Source organism: Neopsephotus bourkii, unplaced genomic scaffold, assembly GCF_033783945.1.
Source record: "Neopsephotus bourkii isolate Nb327-2 ecotype Australia unplaced genomic scaffold, CSIRO-AGI_Nbou_v1 NB_1749, whole genome shotgun sequence".
Lineage (NCBI taxonomy): Eukaryota > Metazoa > Chordata > Aves > Psittaciformes > Psittacidae > Neopsephotus > Neopsephotus bourkii.
This window is the reverse complement of record NW_026902223.1, coordinates 9,417,513-9,435,843: the sequence shown is the minus strand read 5'-3', so window position 1 is coordinate 9,435,843 and position 18,331 is coordinate 9,417,513. Positions and strand designations below refer to the sequence as shown.

General features: G+C 54.2%; 1 protein-coding gene across 1 annotated transcript in view; it reads left to right on the top strand.

Moving 5' to 3' along the window:
• Positions 1-684: 684 nt before the first annotated feature.
• Positions 685-18,331, top strand: part of MGAT5B (alpha-1,6-mannosylglycoprotein 6-beta-N-acetylglucosaminyltransferase B) — a 65,194-nt gene continuing 47,547 nt past the window's right edge. Inside the window, exons 1-2 of the mRNA XM_061377045.1 lie at positions 685-800; positions 6,797-6,909. Coding sequence (XP_061233029.1) covers positions 733-800; positions 6,797-6,909 — 181 coding nt within the window. The 5' untranslated portion in view covers positions 685-732. The remainder of the gene's footprint in view (positions 801-6,796; positions 6,910-18,331) is intronic.

The following is an 18,331-nucleotide window of genomic DNA, read 5'->3' as shown; positions in this document are numbered from 1 at the left end:
CGGGTGGCCTCTGGGCTCTGTACACATTTGGCTCCTTTAAGTCCCAAGCTCTGGGAGGGTTTTTGTGCCTGTCACCGTTCCTGAGCCAGGAACACCTCTGCTGAGCTCAGCTTCTCCTGCCTCAGCTCTTATGGCCCTTTTGTCTTCCCAAGGACACCTCCCTGGCCCTTCCCACAGCACCCAGGGGTGCCTGGGGACACTGAGAGCCCACATGGGCTGTGACTGTGACACCGCTGACCACAACACAGGGTGATGGGGAAGCAAAGACGCAGGCGGCTGCTCTCAGAGCCAGACTCCAGGCCCCCTTTGCCCCTTGCCCTGCTCCTTGTACCCCCCACTAAGCAAACAGCACCCGCGGGGGCTGCGCGGTGGCGGCTCTGCTTTGACCCCCCCGTCCCCACATCACCTTTTCCCAACGCAGTCACCACTCCAGGGGTGTCACCTGCCCCCCAGAATGGATCTGGGGCTGGGGTGGGGGGGGGGAGCCCCTCGGTACCAGGGGCCGCTAGATGGCACAGCGCGCCCGGCGCAGCCTCCGCGGGGCGGAGCTGGTTCCGCGGGGCTGCGCGGAGCGGTGCGGGGCAGGGCAGGGAGCGGCGATGGGCTCGGCCGGCCGCGGGTAGGGGTAGGGCGGGCGGGGAGTTGCTCCGCACCCCGCCCGCTGAGCCCCGCTCGGGGGGTACCGGGGGGGGGGGGGCGGGTGTTCGCCCCCTCCTCCCTTAACTTGGAACGATGATCACGGTGAACGCGGATGGGAAGATAATGGTCAGGAGATGCCTCGTCACCTTGAGACCCTTTAGGTAAAGTTGATGTTTTCTTGCCTTCCTCTTCCCCACCCCCCCCCCCCCCCCCGCCATGGGTTGGGATGCGGTCGTCGGAGCACGTTGAGCTTGGGGCCGTGGGGTTGAACCCACAGGAGGATGTCAGGGTCCAGGTAAGTTTGCCTCCGGGTCCTGCAGCACTCGCTGCCTGGTGGCCCCGATTCACTCCCCACACGGTATACTGGGGGGGTTAATGACAGGGCTGTTTGGCACTGCCGTTTGTGTGCCTTCCTCGGAGCTGTTGGTACTTGGGGAAGGGGGAAATCGGTTCCTCTGGTTTAAATCTGCTAGTGCTGACGGGGCTTTGCAACCCGCCCTGAGCTGGGGTTGCTGTCCAAGCCTGAGACCCTCCGGCTTCAGCATGCCCGTGCCCACCTATTGCCTTTCCCCCCTTTTTTGCCTCCATGCATTTGCTTCCTCATTGCACCGGAGATGTGCTTTGGTTGCTCCCGAGCTTGAAACACACGGGAGATGCTCGTTGTGGCTTGGATTTTCTATAGGGAGAGGGACCAAAAGCCCACGGAATAGGATAGCGCTGGGGGGGACAAAGCACAGGGTGAGCCCAGGCCAGTGGCTGCCAGCACTTCCCGCTGTGCTGGGGATCACCGGAGGGATCTGCCTGGTGCCTTTTCCCTTAGCCCATTCCCGGCCCGGAGCTGGGTGCAGCAATGGGGCTGTGCTTGTGCTGTTTGCTCGTGCTCACACTTGGAGACATCTCCCTCTCCCTGGGAGCTGCCTGGCTCTGCACTGCTTGCCTGGAGCGATTCCTGCTGCTGGACCCCGAGGCAGCGCCCTGGGGCTGGGGAGCTTGGCCAAGGGGCTGTCGGAAAGCGGTGGTGGAGCAGGAGCGTGAGGATCTCCACAGCTCGGGCTTGCTCCGAGCGTGGGGAATGACTGTGAGAGAGGTGGGAGGGACCCGTGCACCCCAGGGGCACGCTCTTTGCTTGGCTGTTTGCTTTCTTGAGTGGATTTACAGTCTGGTGAGGAAGTGACTGGCTGGAGCATCCCTCTTCCCCCTGCCCTGCGCATCACCCCTGGGGCAAGGGAAGCCCCTCTTGAGCAGTGGCCTGGCATCGGGGTGAGGGAGCACCGGGGGTGAGTTGCACGGTGACCTCAAAGTCCCATTGGGGATGAGGATGTGTGCGGATGAAGGGTTTGTGATAGCAGGAGAGCACCGGGCTGGAGGGTCCCTGGTGTCTGTAGCAAAGCACCTACATCATCCTATCTGCATGCCCTAAGGTGGCTTCTGCTCCCAAACCATTGCAGACCCACACGGGTGCCAGTGGAACCAGTGGGGTTACCCTGCTGTTAACAAGTCAGGCTTCCTGTGTATGACAGGAGAAATTCCCAAGGCTCTTTCCTAGCTGTCCCGCAGTGTCCAGCCCTGCACCTCCTCCATGCTGGTGTGATGCTGAGCGTGACCCCTCCACATCGCAGTCCTGTGTCACCTTGTTCCCAGCCCATTGGCACTGTCCAGCTGTAACCTGGAGCAAATCAGTGCTGCTCCTCAGCACATTCTCAGCTGGTGTGAATCAGGGGTGATCTACAGGAGTGAGAGAAGATGCTGGCAAGCAGGATGGGTCCTGTAAATCCAGTGCTTGCTGCTGGCTGGGCAAAGCTTATGGAAGCCGTGGTCCCCTGCCTGGTAGAGGCTCCCGGCAGCAGTGCCATCAGCAAACAGCCATCGGGAAACCTGACCCTTTGCACCAAAACATTTCATTAACCGTGCTCCAGACGTGCTTACGAAGCAGAGCAAAGCCCTGAGCTGTGAAAGTGCCTGCAGCAAACTGAAGGGGAGAGAGAACAAATCAATGTAGAAACCATTTGTGGAGCTGCCCAAGGATGGCTCTGACTTCACCTCGGCAGCAAAGGGGGTTTCAGTTGTGACAGGGCTGGATTCAGGCAAGAATTCAACTGTGGAGCCCTGGACCCAGCCCTTGGGTTTGCAGAACAAGGGGAGTTCAGGCCAGTTTGCAGCTGGAAACCAAAGCCAGGCTTTCTGTGTGTCTAGAACATTGGTCAGTAAGAGAATTCAGCCTGCTCCCCTCTGAGGAGGATGATGCTATGGCTGAGCATCGCTTTGGCATTGCTGTGGTGGTGTCGGGCTCTGAGCAAAACAAGGTTTGTGGGAGAGGGAGCATCTTTTATTAGCCTGGCTGCTGCTGCTGTGAGAAACCATGGCTCAGGTTTGGGGCTTAAAGAGATCTGGGTGTTGAAAACTTGTCTAATAAAAGCTGTTACCTGTCTCTGTAGCCCTCGGTTTCCTCACGCACCTGTGTAATAGTCCCCTTGTGTGGGTCCCTGCTGAGTGCTGCAGTCCCAGTGTCACAGCCCCGTCCCACTGGGTGCTTCTGGCCCTTCTTCACCTATTGCCTCCCCCTCATCACTCAGACCCTCCTGTCCTCATCACACCTTCAGTTCCATGGGCCCAGATCTGCAGTGACTGGGGCATCACTTCCCATTTTCACCAGTGACTCGAAGAATTTGGCTTCCTTCTCCTTCCGGCACCAAGCCAGGCCCAGAGCTGTGAACGTGTCAGTTTGGGGAGCATGTGGAGAGGGACTTGGCACCAGAGCCGTGTCTGGGTGATGAATTGAACGTGCCGAGGGATGGCAGGCAAAGCCAGCAAGCAGAGGAGGTGCTACTTGGTCAGTGGACCTCTGTGCTCTTCAGTGTCTTGGACTGGATTTGGGGGGCAGAGGGAGGACCTAGTGCGTTTGATGGGTGGTTTGGAAGATCTGAGGCCTGGCGTGTTTCACCTCCTTTGTGGTATTTGCTTTCTGCATGAGGAGTTTCTGCTCAGTTAAAGCGTTTTTATTCACCTGGTGAAGATCAGCACCAAGTAAAAGAGATGGGGTCCTCACTGCTGGAGCACTGCTGCTGGGATGGATCTGTTCTTCTCCTAAGCACATCAATCCCAGTTAGGCTCTGATCCCTCTTTTGTATTTTTTTCAGGGGAAAAGCATCCTGTGTCTTTCCTGCTATCTTTGTAATCCGGTCAAAATGAAAATGATTGTGTCTCCTAATGAGACGCTCCAGCACAGATTATCTCTGTGTCTTTCTTTCCTTCATCCTTTTCTTTCCTTTCCCTTCTCCTCTCTGTTTAACCATCATTCCTTGCCAAGGTATAATTATGAAGATGAAGGGTCTTGCATAATGCTGAAGATGTTGTCAATAGGAGGGGTAAGAATGAAGAGCAGCAGCAGATCTTTCATTAGGTGATGCTTTGTTAAAGTGCCCTTTGGGGAAGGGGCAGCTGGTGGCAGGAAGGCGCAGTTGGGTGGGTTTTGTGCCATGAGGTGCTCCTAAGGAGGACCTTTGGTTGTGGGGCATGGCTGGGCTGTGACCTCCTCTCCACCTGGGGCCTCCTTCACTGTGCTGTTGTCCTTTCCTGACGAGGAGGTGCCACAAGGACAGTGTCCCCCCCTCCTGCTCTAAGGATAGAGTCAGCCCTCCAAGGCCAAGCTGGGTGCTGCAGTCCCCAACAGTCTCTTCCAGATCCAGCGCTGTGCTGTGTGGCTGAGCACAGGGTGTGATAATGGGAACAGACTAATGTCCCCAGATCACCCCTTCTCCAAGCCATTTATAGGCCACCCCCTTGCTTTGCAGCATCAGGGATGCTTTTCTCCCTCTGCAGTCACCTCTTTGCTGGACCACATCCCTCTGGAGACCCTTCTTGAGGTCTGCTTTGGCATTGGGACTGAGGTCTGGACTTACCTCTGTGTGCAAACAGTGCCACTCTGGGTTCATCAGCGCCTGGGGAGGGCATGGCTGGATGAGCTGAGTGCATGATGCTCTTTAGAGCTGATTTCCACCTCCCAGGGCAGGCTCACTCCGAAATAAAGGGACTTGAACTGCTTCACTCCCCAGGTGCCTCCGCAGGGATGCTGGGCAGTTCTACTGATGCACTTGAACACCCCCTCTCCCTGGCTGTGGCTCTCCAGAAGGGTTTGTGCTGGTGTTGGGGGTGCTGCCGGCAGAGCAGATTGATGCTGATGAGCACAAGGTGTTGCTTTTCCTCTTGATTAGGTGGGAGGTGAGAAGGGGGTGGGGAGCTGCAGGGTGCTGCTGGTCCAGCACCCATGGCCAGGGGACCCTGATCTGCTGGCACCCAGCTGGGGATGGGGCAGGGCTGCCCTGGGGTGTGGATGGGGGATCCATGTCTGTGTGTGGTGGGCAGGGATGATCCTCCGGAGAGGAAACCCTTTGCTCTTGTGCTGCCTGATGCTGGGAGCGAAGCTGCCCTGGGTGTGGTGTGTGTTGCTGTGTGAGAGCAGCGTTGGAGCTGATGGGATGGAGGTAGGGAGCTTGTGAAGGCTCCATGTCTTGCCCAGGAGATGTGGGCAAACCTCTCTATGCCAGGCTGAGACAGTAGGGACGTACCCTGGGAGCTCCTCCAGTAGATCCCCTTGGGGAAGCCCAGTCCTTGAGCTGCTTGATGCTGTACTGCTCTCCACATCTCTCGTAGCTAACAAGTGCTTTAAAGCAAGTTACTTTGTCTGCCAGCCCTTTCCAGCAATAGATAATTGCAATGCTGGCACATTGTAGCCCAGACTTAATGGCTGGCTCCTAATCCTCTGCCTTTTAACTGCACAATAATGATTCGATGGAGGGTTGTGGCGTTCCTTTCTCTGGAAAAGCCCTCTCTTGGTGTTGGGTGGCTGTGCTGTGTTTCTGTGAACAGCTCCAGAGCCCTGGGATAATGCTGTGAGCTTGTAAAGGAGAGTTGCTGATTCCTGTCCTCAGTGCTTGCCTCCCTTTGGCTCGGAGCCCTAAGGGCTTGCTCAGCTCCTTTATCCCACATAGATTCATCTCCTCCTCTTTCTCCTTCTTGAACCTTTCCTTGGGTTTGGCTGCTGAGATTCCCGGTACAGCCGTGGCTCTGGGAGCTGTTGTACGTGGTGCCTGGCAGCAGCACTGCCCGTGTGCCTGCTGGAGGATGCTGCACCTCTGTGGAGACTTGGACACAGCAGCAGCATCTCCAAGAGGTGGAAAGAGGCCAAGTGCCCGTCCCTCCTTTGTGCACAAGAACCCTCCTCACGCGCAGAGCTCCTGCCTTCAGCCTTTTCACCCCCATATAAAGTTACCAGCCTGAATTTGGCCTAAACAGGGGCAGTGCTGAGAGCTCCTGCCTCTCTTGTAGCTGGGGGTGATGTGCAGGTCAGTGTCCTGGCTGCCTGTCCCCAGGGTACCACTATCATGCCAGCCTGCATGAGCAGAGCAGTGATGGGATGGTCCCAGGTCACTGTGTGTGCCACCAGGACTGGTCCCTTCTCCTCATGCTGTGCACAGGGCTGCATGTGCCATGCAGGTGATGCCTCACACAATGGCAAATACCAGTGGCCTAGTTACAGCAGGAACAAAAGACTTTTCTTCTTAACAAAAATGTAGTTTGGGGTTTTTTTTAGCTCCTTTTGGAGGAAGGCAAGGTACGAGGTCTTCTTTTCCCTGGACTTTCCCAGGAGGAAGATGGGTATTGTTTATTGTACTGGTTCCTGTGGTGCGTGTTACTGGGCTGGGTCTATAGAGCATCGTAAGGGCGGTTGTGGTCTGACTCAGCTTTCCCAGCTCAGGTGCAAGCCCTCTGCCCCCTCTCAAGGCCTGCCATAGGAGCAGGCTGCAGGGATTTTGGAGGGTGGGCTCATGCAAACCCCCCTGCTCAGTGCTGGTGTTTGGGCAGGAGCATCTTGGGGCATCTTTCCCTGAAGCACGTGTGGGTCAGGCTGTCATTGGGGTGAGGTGCTGGTGTGCTCTGGCAGGGCTGGGGCTGCAGAGGTGCTCCTTGCCCAGGCTGGATGGGATCAGGCACAGGGATTGAAGCAGGGATTGTCCTGGCTGCCTCTTCCAGACACCCCAAAGAGCAGCTCCTGCTGCTGTGCAGAGGGGTTACCGCAGGGAGGTGATGGATGGGGCAGCACCAGGAGCCAGCCGGTTCCTTGTCACACCTCTCTACAGCTCTGCTTTCCCTCCCACAGGATATTTGTGCTGGGCATTGGATTTTTCACCCTGTGCTTCCTAATGACGTCGCTGGGAGGGCAGTTCTCAGCCAAGCGCCTGGGGGACTCGCCCTTCACCATCCGGACCGAAGGTGAGCCCAGACGCCCGTCCTATCCCGCAGGATGCTCCGTGCCCCCACGTGCGTGGTCCAGCTCCAACAGGCACCAGGGATGCAGGGAGGGTGGTGCTTGGTTGCCTCCGTTCCCAAGGCTCCCTCCTGACCTGTTTCAGGACAGCTTGGGATCCTGTTGGTCCTTCTTTCCATGGTGCAGGCACTTTGCAGCCGTGTGGCTAAAGCCTGGCTGTGCTCACATCCAGAGGTGTTCACAGTGGGGATGTGTGTGTGTTGGAATGTGGGTACTGACCCTGGCTTTGCAGCAGAGGGATGGGGAAACCAGTGACTGGGGCTGATGGCATTAGACCTTCAGCTGGAGGTGGTGTGGGTTGCATGGGCTGCACTAGGGCTGATGTGCTGAGGATGTGGCTTGGGTGTTTGGAGGGCTTTGGGCAGTTTGGGGCAGTTCTGGTCTGCAGGGAGTGCAAATTGTCCCTTAGGGATGGGAAAATAAAAAGCATTTGTGGTTTCATAGAGGTACTGAAATGTAGAAGATAAATACTCTGATTTTTAGCAAGTGTGCTTTCTGGCTTGGTCAGCACACCATGGTCTCCTCCACACCAAAGGTGTGGATGGGTTTGAGCTCCCCAGCTCACCTGCAATGGGATTTTGGGACAATTTCCTTGTGATGCTGGAAGTGCTAGCTGCTTTCCTGCAGAAGAAGAGGACTAATGTGCTGGGTTCCAGAAGTGGAATGGTGCTTGTAAACTGCTCAGTTGACTTCCAGAGAGATGGGTGTGCAGTTGGCTTTGTTTTCTCCCCCATGGATGGAGCACACGGCAGCTGGCATTGCTCCCCCTGTGCTCCCCTAACTGTCCACATAGAATCATAGAATAGTTAGGGTTGGAAATGACCTTAAGATCATCCAGTTCCAGCCCCTCTGCCATGGGCAGGGACACCACATGCTAAACCATATCACCCAAGGCCTCGTCCAACCTGGCCTTGAACACTGCCAGGGATGGAGCATTCACAACCTCCCTGGACAACCCATTCCAGTGCCTCACCACCCTCACAGTAAAGAACTTCCTCCTTATGTCCAATCTAAACTTCCCCTGTTTAAGTTTTAACCCCTTACCCTTTGTCCTACCACTACAGTCCCTAATGAAGAGTCCACCCCCAGCATCCCTATAAGCCTAAGGGACTGGTGCTTGCCTGGCTGACCCCAGGACTGGTGTTTTACCATGGTCAGGGTAAAGGTGCTGTGTTAATGTCCCTGTCCCCATGCCAGGCACAGCTCCTGGGATGGCTGATGGTAAAGCCTGGCTATAGGGGATTTCTTCCCTCTCAGGATGAGAAGCCTCATGAGGAGCGGGGCCAAAAGAAGCCCTTGGACCACCACTTTCTCCAAACCTGGCTTTTGAGGACTTGGGTCCTGGGAAGATTTCTAAGTTCAGGATAAAATGTGATGCTTGTTGCAGCTTCCCTTTGTCCCAGGAGAGCACCAGTGCTCCCGGCGGGGGGGATTGCAGACAGCTAAATGAAAGGCACATGGGTCCTGATTAACTGTGGGGCCAGCCTGAGCTGAGGGATGGTGCAAGTTGTGCTGCAAACAGCAGCAAAGGTTTCCAGAGCCCCCTGGTCCCACCCCAGAGGACTCTAAAGTTGTGGCACCAAGATGATTATTCAGCTTCTTTATCCCCTTTCTGGATGCTTTGCAGTGGAATAACTTTCCCCATCCTTACTCTTGTCTTCAGTTTAACCCACATTATACTCCACTCATTCCCATCCTTACATGTCTCTTGTTTACTGGGCACAACGTTAGCACAGTCCTGGAGCTGGATCCAAAGACACCTCCCTTTTCAGGCTCTCACACCTCTGAGTCCTCCCTGATTACTGCTTTTACGATTAAATCAAGGGGTGTAAGTGGGTGTGAGGTGTGAAAACCGCCTTGCATCTGAGATCTCAGCCCTCTCCCAGCCCCCTTGGCTCTGCTAAGGGCTGTGCTTTGTTGGGAAGCACAGAAATTCAATGTGAAACCATTTTTTTCCCCTTATTGAATGGATTTGCCAAGCAAGGAAGTGCTTCCAGATGAATTGCTGCCAATTTGGGTGCTGCTGCAATTCTTGTTGGGGAAGATTTGGTTCATTCATCGTCTTGCATGCAGTTTTGAAACACGAAGCATCCTCTCCTGTCTGTGGAAGAAGGGATGCTGCTCTGGAAGGTTATATTCTTTATCCCCAGCATTAATCTGAGATGCTTTTTTCTAGCTCTGTAACACCAGGTTCAGGCTGTTGGGGATCAGCCTTCCTTGTCATACTGGTACAGAGGGACAATGCACACTGGTCCCACTGGGAAATAGGGAGTCAAAGCCTCCAGGAAGCTGGCAAGGTGAAGAAACTCGATCCTTGGAGACAAACACATGAGGCTGTGGGCAGGTCTAACCCCAGCTCTGCTCTCTGTGGTTGGGGAAGGGACTCAGAGGTCTGGTGTGGTGCTGAGCCCACATGGAGGAGCACTGGATGCACACTGAAGCCAGTGCAGGTTGATGGGAGCAGAATTGGATGTGCTGCTTATTAGTGCTGTGATGTCTTAATAGGTCTGTGTGGATAACAAACTGGCATTTAATTAACGTGTTATGGATCCCAAGGAAAGCCAAGAAATGCCGCTAGTTACTGCTGCTGGTAAGTGCAGTGTGCTCTGAAGGTGAGCGCAAAGGAGAGGGCTAATTTTGCCTGGCTGGTCAGCTCTTGATGTAGGTAATGGTGGGAACTGGGCCAGTGCTCACACCATCATGGACACGTTCAGGGCTGTTGGCTTTGGAGGAGTTATTGGATGCGTGGCCTCAGGCCTGCCTTGTGGTGGAGGTTGGAGCATCTCCTGGTGTGAAATGCTCTGGAGCGCACTGGTGGTCCTGCCTGGAGAAGGAGCCTGGTCCCTGCTGCTGCTCTCCTCTCCACATGAGCTCATCAGGTGTTGATTTAATGGCCCCTTATGAGCATTATTCAGTAATTGATTAATTCCTCATCACAAGCTCTCCCGTGTGCCCTGGGTGTGGGCTGCCTTGCCCATGCAGCTGGTGTATTTGGGTACGTTGTGCCTAGTGAGTGTTGGTTCCGGTGGTCCTTCCTTGGGGGGGCAATTCTGGCCTTTGTGGCTCTTTGCTCTAGTCCTTGCTCCCATGTGTCCTGCCTGGCTCAGCAGTGATGCTGTGCAAGTGAAGCTGCCCATGCCCTTCAATGTCTGCATTTGGGTTGGATTAGGGTGGCTGCAAAGAGCCGGGGGTCAAATCCTGCACCCAAGGGATTAAAAATCATTCACATCCAAGGAATACCATTTGTGGACAAGGGGTGAAGCTCATGGTTCATGGTCCCATCTAGGCTAGGGCTGGTCCTGTTTCTCCCTGGGTGTCCTGACCAGCCCAGTAGTGAACCTTGGATATTGCAATCCAAGGGGAAGCTGATAAAAATGCCCCACACTTGGCTTCTGAACTGTGTAAGCAGCTGATCAAAACCAAAATGAAGATGGATGCAAAGCAGGAGCCTGAAAGGGAGCAGTGGGTAATGTCAGAGTCCCGGCGTTAATCCCATTCCGAATTTTACTTTTATATGTGAATCCCCTTCTCAGAGGCTCTCTCCAAAAGCCAACTTTCTCGGTGTGTGCCAGAAATCATTCCTCAGATGGACTCTGTGCTAGGTGATTCCATGCAGCAGCAGCTTAAGGTCTTAACAAGAACTAAAGCACCCCTTCTGAAATGCGAGTTGTTTTATCCTAATCCGCTGCTGTCAAGTAAACACAGACAAAGGTTCCTTTGTTCTGAAATGGCCACCGAGAGAGTTTGTTCTGCAAACAAAGATCCAGATAAAGGGAAGCAGACAAGGCTGTAGTTTCGGATGCGGGAGGCGCGCTCGGAAGGGCTCTGATTGAGTTTTTTGTGCCCTTTTCTCACCTCTTCCTTAGAAATTAAAATGCTTGGATTTTGGTTTTTCCAAGCATTTTTTACTTTTGTTTCACTGCTGGCACCAAGGCAGGGACTGATCCCCCCCAGTCTTTAATGGTGGTGCTTGCAGCGTGGCTGGGGAGGGGTTTGGCCATGGTCCCTCTGCCCAGTGCTGTGCCCCAGGCTGGTTTGGGTGGTGATGAGCATCCCGCTGGTGGGGCTTGCTGCTGCAGGGGATTAGTGGAGGAAAATGGGTTATTAAGTCTTAAAGTATGGTTAGATGGGGCTTGAATATTGCCTGCAACTGCAGGAGCTAGTTTAGAACATGGAAAGACCAATGATTTCTCCTGATCCTGGGTGGTGGGGTAAGAGGTACTGGAGGAATTTGCTGCAGGTGAAGGGGATGTGTGGGACAATTCCCAATGTCCTGAAATGGCTGGAGCTGAGCTCTGCCCTTGCTGATTCTTGTAGGAGGGCTCTGATTTCATTTCAGCTGACCTTGGTGGTACTTGACTACAAGTGCTTTGAATGCTTCATACAGATATATATACAAGGATGCTGGAGAGGGACTCTTTATTAGGGACTGGAGTGATAGGACAAGGAGTGATGGGTTCAAACTGAAACAGGGGAAGTTTAGATTGGATATAAGGAAGAAGTTCTTTACTGTGAGGGTGGTGAGGCACTGGAATGGGTTGCCCAAGGAAGTTGTGAATGCTCCATCCCTGGCAGTGTTCAAAGCTGGGTTGGACAGAGCCCTGGGTGATATGGTTTAGTGTGAGGTGTCCCTGCCCATGGCAGGGGGGTTGGAACATTATCTATCTATCTATCTATCTCTATATATCTATTATCTATCTATCTCTATCTGTCTGTCTGTCTATCTATCTATAATTAGAATAGTTAGGCTTGGAAAGGACCTTGAGATAATCTGGTTCCAACCCCCCTGCCATGGGCAGGGACACCTCACACTAAACCATGTCACCCAAGGCTCTGTCCAACCTGGCCTTGAACACTGCCAGGGATGGAGCATTCACAACCTCCCTGGGCAACCCATTCCAGTGCCTCACCACCCTCACAGTAAAGAATTTCTTCCTTATAGCCAATCCAAACTTCCCCTGTTTAAGGAGAATATCTAAGTGAATATGTTAAGGGGAATTAAGGAAATAATGTTAAGGGGAATATCTATCTATATAGATAGATTATATAGATATAATCTCAGTGTTTGGCCTGTTTATGCTGTAACAGCAGCTCTCCTGCTGAGGTCCTTGATGCTCAATGCCTGTGGGAAGTGGTGGCCTGCTGAGCACTGAAGCTGTGTGTTTACTCTTCCCATAACTGCCTTTTCAACCTGTTTTCAAGTGTTTCCTGCCTGGGTTGCTGCTCAGCTTGAGAACTCAGCACCTGCCTTTTTCCACCCAAAAGCAGCTCCCAGCAGCATCTCCACCTGGTTCCTGTTGGTGACCAGAGTCAGGCTCCTGTGTTGGGTTTCCTCAACTGCTTTGGAAACAGGGTCAAGCCAGGACAGGGGACCATGAAAGGAGAAGGCTGGGGAGAGCTGATTTTAGAGCACAAGCTTGGGCTTGAAGAGCGCAGGGATGAAGCACATCCTCTCCAGGCTGCTTATCTTGTCCTAGGTTGCTGAGAGGTGTTTTGGGGTCTGCAGGATATGAACCCTGATGGGATATTAAACAGCTTGTGGGCAGATTTCCTAGTCCTGTGCTGCTGGGGTTTTCTGCAGCTGGGCAATGTTAACTCCTTTGGCCTGGAATCTGTCTGGAGGTGGGCAGTGAACAGCTTCTGCTGCAGAAGCCTCTGGGATTTGTCTGTTTGCTTTCATTTTGTGGGGAAAGGAAAACGACTTCTACAGGTTATGGAGAAAGCCAGCTGGGGCAGCTCCCCTTGCTGCCTTGGGGCACCTTGTCCTGAATGCAGGCTGTGGGAGAAGCTGAGCATCGCTGCTCCCTTGGGGAGCTGGAACAGCTCTGGTTTGCTATGCTGGGACTCAGGAGAGGTCCAGCAGGCAACAACCAAAGCGTGATGCACTGGAAGCGGTGCTTAACACCCACTGGCAGAAACCCTGCCCTGCTTTCCCAAACCCAGCACCCCATCTGTGTTCCAGCTACTGGAGTGCTCTGCCTTTCCCGGGGCTGTTGCTTGCTCCAGTTCCTGAAGTCTCACCTGCATAAAGCGATTTCTTCCATCAATGAAGACAGAAGGGGAGAGAGGGAGATACGGCGCAGCTGCATCCCTTGGTGCCTGTGCTTCTGTTTCATCCCAGAGCGGTGATGTTGGTGGACGGGTGGGAATTGTGCTACAAGAAGGAAATGTTCAAGTTTGCTGGGGGTTTTGTAGGGCATCCTCGTCATTCCAGGGCCGTAGTACCATGAAGCAATGGGATTTCATGTTATTGCAATTCCTTGAATTGCTCCCTGAGGAGCAGAGCAAAAAGGCCAAATGGAAATGCGAGAACCTACATAATCTCCTCGGAGGGCTCCTTTGCTCCCGCTCCTGTCTCTGCTGGCTTTCCTTTTGCTCCAGCAGCCTCCCCGCTGGGTTATCATGGCCAGGTACTGTCGCTGTTTGTTCTCTCAGAAGATGCAGAAAGGTCAAGCTCAGATTTGCTAATGATCAGAGGGAGCTTGAATAACCCCGTGCTCCGCTCACAGATGCTGTGCTGGGAAGGGAGAAGGAGAAAGGGGAGATCTGTGTGCATGACCCTGACCTGCTGCATTCCCTCTGCGTGCGGCTCATCATGAGGGAGGACAGCAGAGGAGGGAATGGCTTGGTTCAGCTCTGCCTGAGAGGTCTTGGCTGCAGCGAGATGCTGCTCAGCCCACAAGAGCTTTAAGGCAAAGCACAGATGTGTTCATCCTCACAGCCCTGTTCCCTCTCTCTGGGGAAAAGTAATTGCTCGACCCATTTGCAAACTCGGGTTTCTGCCACCTGTGGTAGATCCCAGTTTGCTCCTCAGCTGTTTTCCATCAGAGCGCATAGCTCTGACAGGAGCTTGGGTTGCTTTGTGGCTTTGCCAATCCCTTTTCTTACCTGACCTCTCTGGAGAGAGCACCCTGGAGCAAGGGACTAGGCTGCTGCCTCCTTGAGACCTGATGCAGAGATGTGGTTCCAGGGATGCTCCTGTTCCCTTTGCTTTCAGAAAGTCATGTGAGTTATATATTTATCTTATTGCCTTCAGTGCATGGTGGAGGTGTGAGGAAAACCAGTTGCAAAGACTCGTGTAAGCAAGTGATGGTGATGAAGGGGCAGGGACAGAGTGACAGAGGGAGATGGGCAGACCCTGCTCTGCAAACCCAGCACTGCTTATTCCCAGTTTCATCCTACGTGAACAACCCTCTCCTGGGCTGCTCGTGCTGTGTTTTGGTGGTGTCTGCTGGGCAGCTCTGGGTAACGTCTGCAGCAGCTTGGAAGCAGCTTGTCAGGATCTGCTGCTTGAGCGTGCCTCACCAGGCAGCGCCGGGATGCTCGTCCAGGAGCAGGGATGAGGCTGTTCTCACAGTCCGGACCCAGAATTTGCTTATGGAAAACCCTCTTATAAGGCAGTGGGAGGTCTCCTCTCTGATCCCCTCTTCCCCAGTGCCTGTGGGGCTGTTATCCACAGGGACTCCACAGTCCCCATGGAGAAAGTGTGGGTAAGGGGGTGCCTGTCACCTCCCTGAGAGCTGCAGATCCTGCGCATCCCCAGTGCTTCATTATTCCGCTCCTGCATCCAGAGCTGGATTAGGCTCTCCTGGAGCCTGTGTGCTGCTGGAGGGGTGCCAGCCAGGGACACCCATGGGGAGGAGCGTGCTATGACCTCTCCAGTACCCAGGGTTCATTTCCAGCCTCGCTGCTTCCATCCCATCCAGAGCTGCTCCAAGCAGCCTCGGGCCCGGAGCAGCCAGCTGATGCTGTCAGAAGTTGCCTGCTCAGTGCCAAGCCAAGCTGCTCAGTGCTGGGAGCACCTCCTTAATGAGGAGCTGTGCTGAGGAAATCATGGGCTTTTGGTTTTTCCTCCCCTATTAAAATGCTGGGGCTGACTCCAGCTGGCCCAGAGATGATGTGCTCCAGCTCCTGCTGCTCAAGACTGTTCTCTTGCTTCCTCATGGGCAAGCATTGGTGGGGAGTAGGGGGTTAATGGAGACCCCAAAACAGAGCCCAGATGCAAGGTGAGGACTTTCTGGCCATCCCCAGCCCTGCTCCCTGCCAGCTCCTGCCAGATGCTCGGTTGCTCCAGGGGCTCTGTTAAATGGATAATGCCCCATGCAGCAGCAATAACAACTTACTGTGCTCTTCCTGATGAGTGCAGGGAGGCTTCTTTAACTACGGGCTAAAGTGTTGCTCTGTGCTGAGCAATGGGAGTTGGTGACCGTGATGGGTGCTGCTGTGTGTGTCATCGACACCCTATGCAGCACCCTGGGGTGCAAGTGCTATTGCATGGGCAGCACAGGGGGGGCCTTAATTTTAATGTATTAGGGAGCAGAGCAGTGCTTTGCCTGGGTGGAGAAAGTGAGGGTTGATTAAACCCATGTGTCATCTCCTGCTCCTTCTGGTGTCCCCATGGGCCACCCCGCTTCGGTCCCGGAGCGCTGCATCCCCCATTGGGTTGGTGAATGTGCAGCGTGCTCCCATCTCCAACCCACACTTGGAGAAGGGAGTTTAAACTGGAAGCGTAAAACTTTCCCGCTCTGATTAAATCGCTATTGCAGGCAGGGAAATGAGTGCTGTTAACATAAGGGAAATAAAGGGGTCTTCGGGGGCTCACTGGGGTTAGTGAGCGGATGTGCTGGGGGGTAAATGCAGATTGGAGCTTGCAGGGTACGGAGGGGTAAGGGCTGCTGTAGCAGTGCTGTAGCAGTGCTTAACCCACCCTGGGAACCCCTCTCTTCCTGCAGAAGTGCCCATTAGATACAACTGATGCTCAGAATTTCATGCCTGCGGGCTTGAAAACAAAACCCATAATACCACCAACGCGGCTGGAAAATGGGAGTGTGAATGCACCAGTCTTCAGCCGGTGGAGGGGAGAGGAAGATCTCCTTGCCCCCTTCCCTGCTGCTGTGTTGGAAGAGGAGCAGCATCCTGCTGGCCCCGGGCACTCCGTTATCTCCATAAGCAGGGACTCCCAGGGACTGATGAAATCAATTAATAGGTTTTCTATAGCTCGTGAGGAAGTCAAATGGCATTTCCATCAACGTGTGATGAGCAAACACCCCACCAGGCCGGGAGGACCGGTAACGGCTCTTTATGCTTTTATTATCCCTTTTCACTCCTAAATCAAAATTCATCCCGAGCCTGCCAGGCAGCAGGTACTTCAGCAAATAAAACTAGCACAGTGGGAACCATAGCAGCCTCTCTAAGAGCTGGTTTTGCCACTGATTTATTTGTTTCTTGGGCTTAAATGAGAGACCAGGGCTCAGTTTGGCTCAGGTAGAGATTAGCCAAGGTTTGTCCTATGCTGCTGCCAATGACCCCGGCTCCTGTGGGCTCTGCTTTGGGCTGCTGCCCCACTCGGCTGCTGTTGGAAGGATCCAGCCACTGGGCTCAATGGGTTTGAGGTTCTCCTCCATGGGTTTGGAGGAAGGGGGTGGTTTACCCATCCCTGGCGCAGAGTGGCAGGATGCCCGGCACTGTTTGGCCCATGGGTTTGGCTGAAGGAGAAATGGTGATTTTGGAAGTGTTAAATAAGCGAGTTCTGCTGTTCCTGAAACACAGCGTTTTGGGGCAGCTGTAAATAAGGCTGTGGGCTCCAGTGCTGGATGAGCAGAGCCAAAAGAGCCCTGGTGGTGCCCAGTTTGCTGAAGCCTTCCTCTGCCTGATCTTGGGGTGGGCAAATCGTAGAATCCCAGCCTGGTTTGGGTTGAAGGGACCTTAAACCTCCTCCAGCTCCAACCCCTGCCACGGGCAGGGACCCCTTCCACTGGAGCAGCTTGCTCCAAGCCCCTGTGTCCAACCTGGCCTTGAACACTGCCAGGGATGGGGCAGCCACAGCTTCTCTGGGCACCCTGTGCCAGCGCCTCAGCACCCTCACAGGGAAGAGCTTCTGCCTAAGAGCTCAGCTCAGTCTCCCCTCTACCAGAAGAACTGGATCTATTTGAGATAAATACCCACATAAAGACAAGGAGCTGAGTTGGGGGTTAATGATGGAGGGGTCTCTGGCTTGTGGGGTCTGTGGAGCTGCTCTGGGACTTGTGTGTGCTGCTCCTTGCCTAGAGGTGGGGGGTCCCGGTTGCAAAGCTGGGTTCCAGTTTGCTCTCAAAGCCATCAGCATCCAGCCGGTGCAGGGTCCAGCTCTGCCCTGGGAGCACTGGTGTCTTCAGGGCTTTGCTACCACCAACTGCCCTGGAGCCAGCCTGTGCTGGAGCCCTTGTGTTTTAGGAAGCAATTTAAACTTGACGTTAATCTCGTGCTTTGAAAGTGTCGTCTGCAGCGTGAGGTGCCTGGAGCACTGCAGAACAGCTTTAAAATGCAATTTAAACCAGTGCTGGCTGGCAATAGGGGAGCAACTAAAAATACCCTGATGATGCTTTGAAAGGAAACAAGTGATGGGGGAAGAGGAGGAGGGAAAAGATGGGTTAAAAAGAGATAATAAAATAAATAAAAGCTAGTGCTGGGGTTGTGCGCATCCATCTCCTCTTCCCCAGCCCATCTCCTGGAGCTGCGGGAAGAGGAGACCATGAGCGAGATCGTTTTGCTCACTTGTAGAATGATGGCTTGTGGCAGGCCCTGTGGCACTGTCCCCATGTCCCACAGGGGACACCAGTTCTCTTATGTGTTGGAGGTAAGAAGTAATGAAAGTTGGTGGAAGAGCCCTGCGCTCTCCCTTGCAGCAATGAAACCTTCCTGTCTGTGAATGTGTCTGTATTGCTGGGCTTCCTGCCTTTTCTTATTCATATGGAAATAGGGAGCAAATCTGTGTTAGGGTAGAGATGGAGCTGCAGCCTGCTCTTACAGGTGTTTCCGTTCAGGTGGTGGGGCAGGGGGAGCTGCATGGGGTGGAGAAGTGGCAGAAGCCCCTTCTGCAGGCTTGGCTTGGGCTCCTATAGCCAAAGTAGGGAGGGACCCAGTGGGGCTGGTAAGGGAACATGGGGCTGGCACCCTCTATCCAGGCTGGGGGATGGCTGGTGGGACCTTGGGTGGAGACTGAGCTTTGCTCAGGACCTCTCTGGCCTCTCTCTAACCAACCTCCTCCATGAAACCTATTGGGGCATCATCCTTCCATGGGGCATCATCTTTCCATGGAGCATCATCCATCCATGAGGCAGGACCTGCAGCATGCTGGGGCATGGAGCCCAGGGATATGGCTTTGCCATGGCTGTCTGGGAGCAGGGTGGCCAGAGCGGTGTCTGGCTGTAGGGGTGCCATGGCACTTGTGGATGTGCTTTATGTGGCTGAGCAGCATTGCCTCCCGTCTGCTGGTGCTGGTTTGGACAACATGAATGCCACGGCACAGATGGTGCTTGCTTTCAGCCAGGGTCCCCATCCTGCGGTGTCTTGGCTCTAGGGAAGCTGGGGGGGTCTCTTGAGCCCATG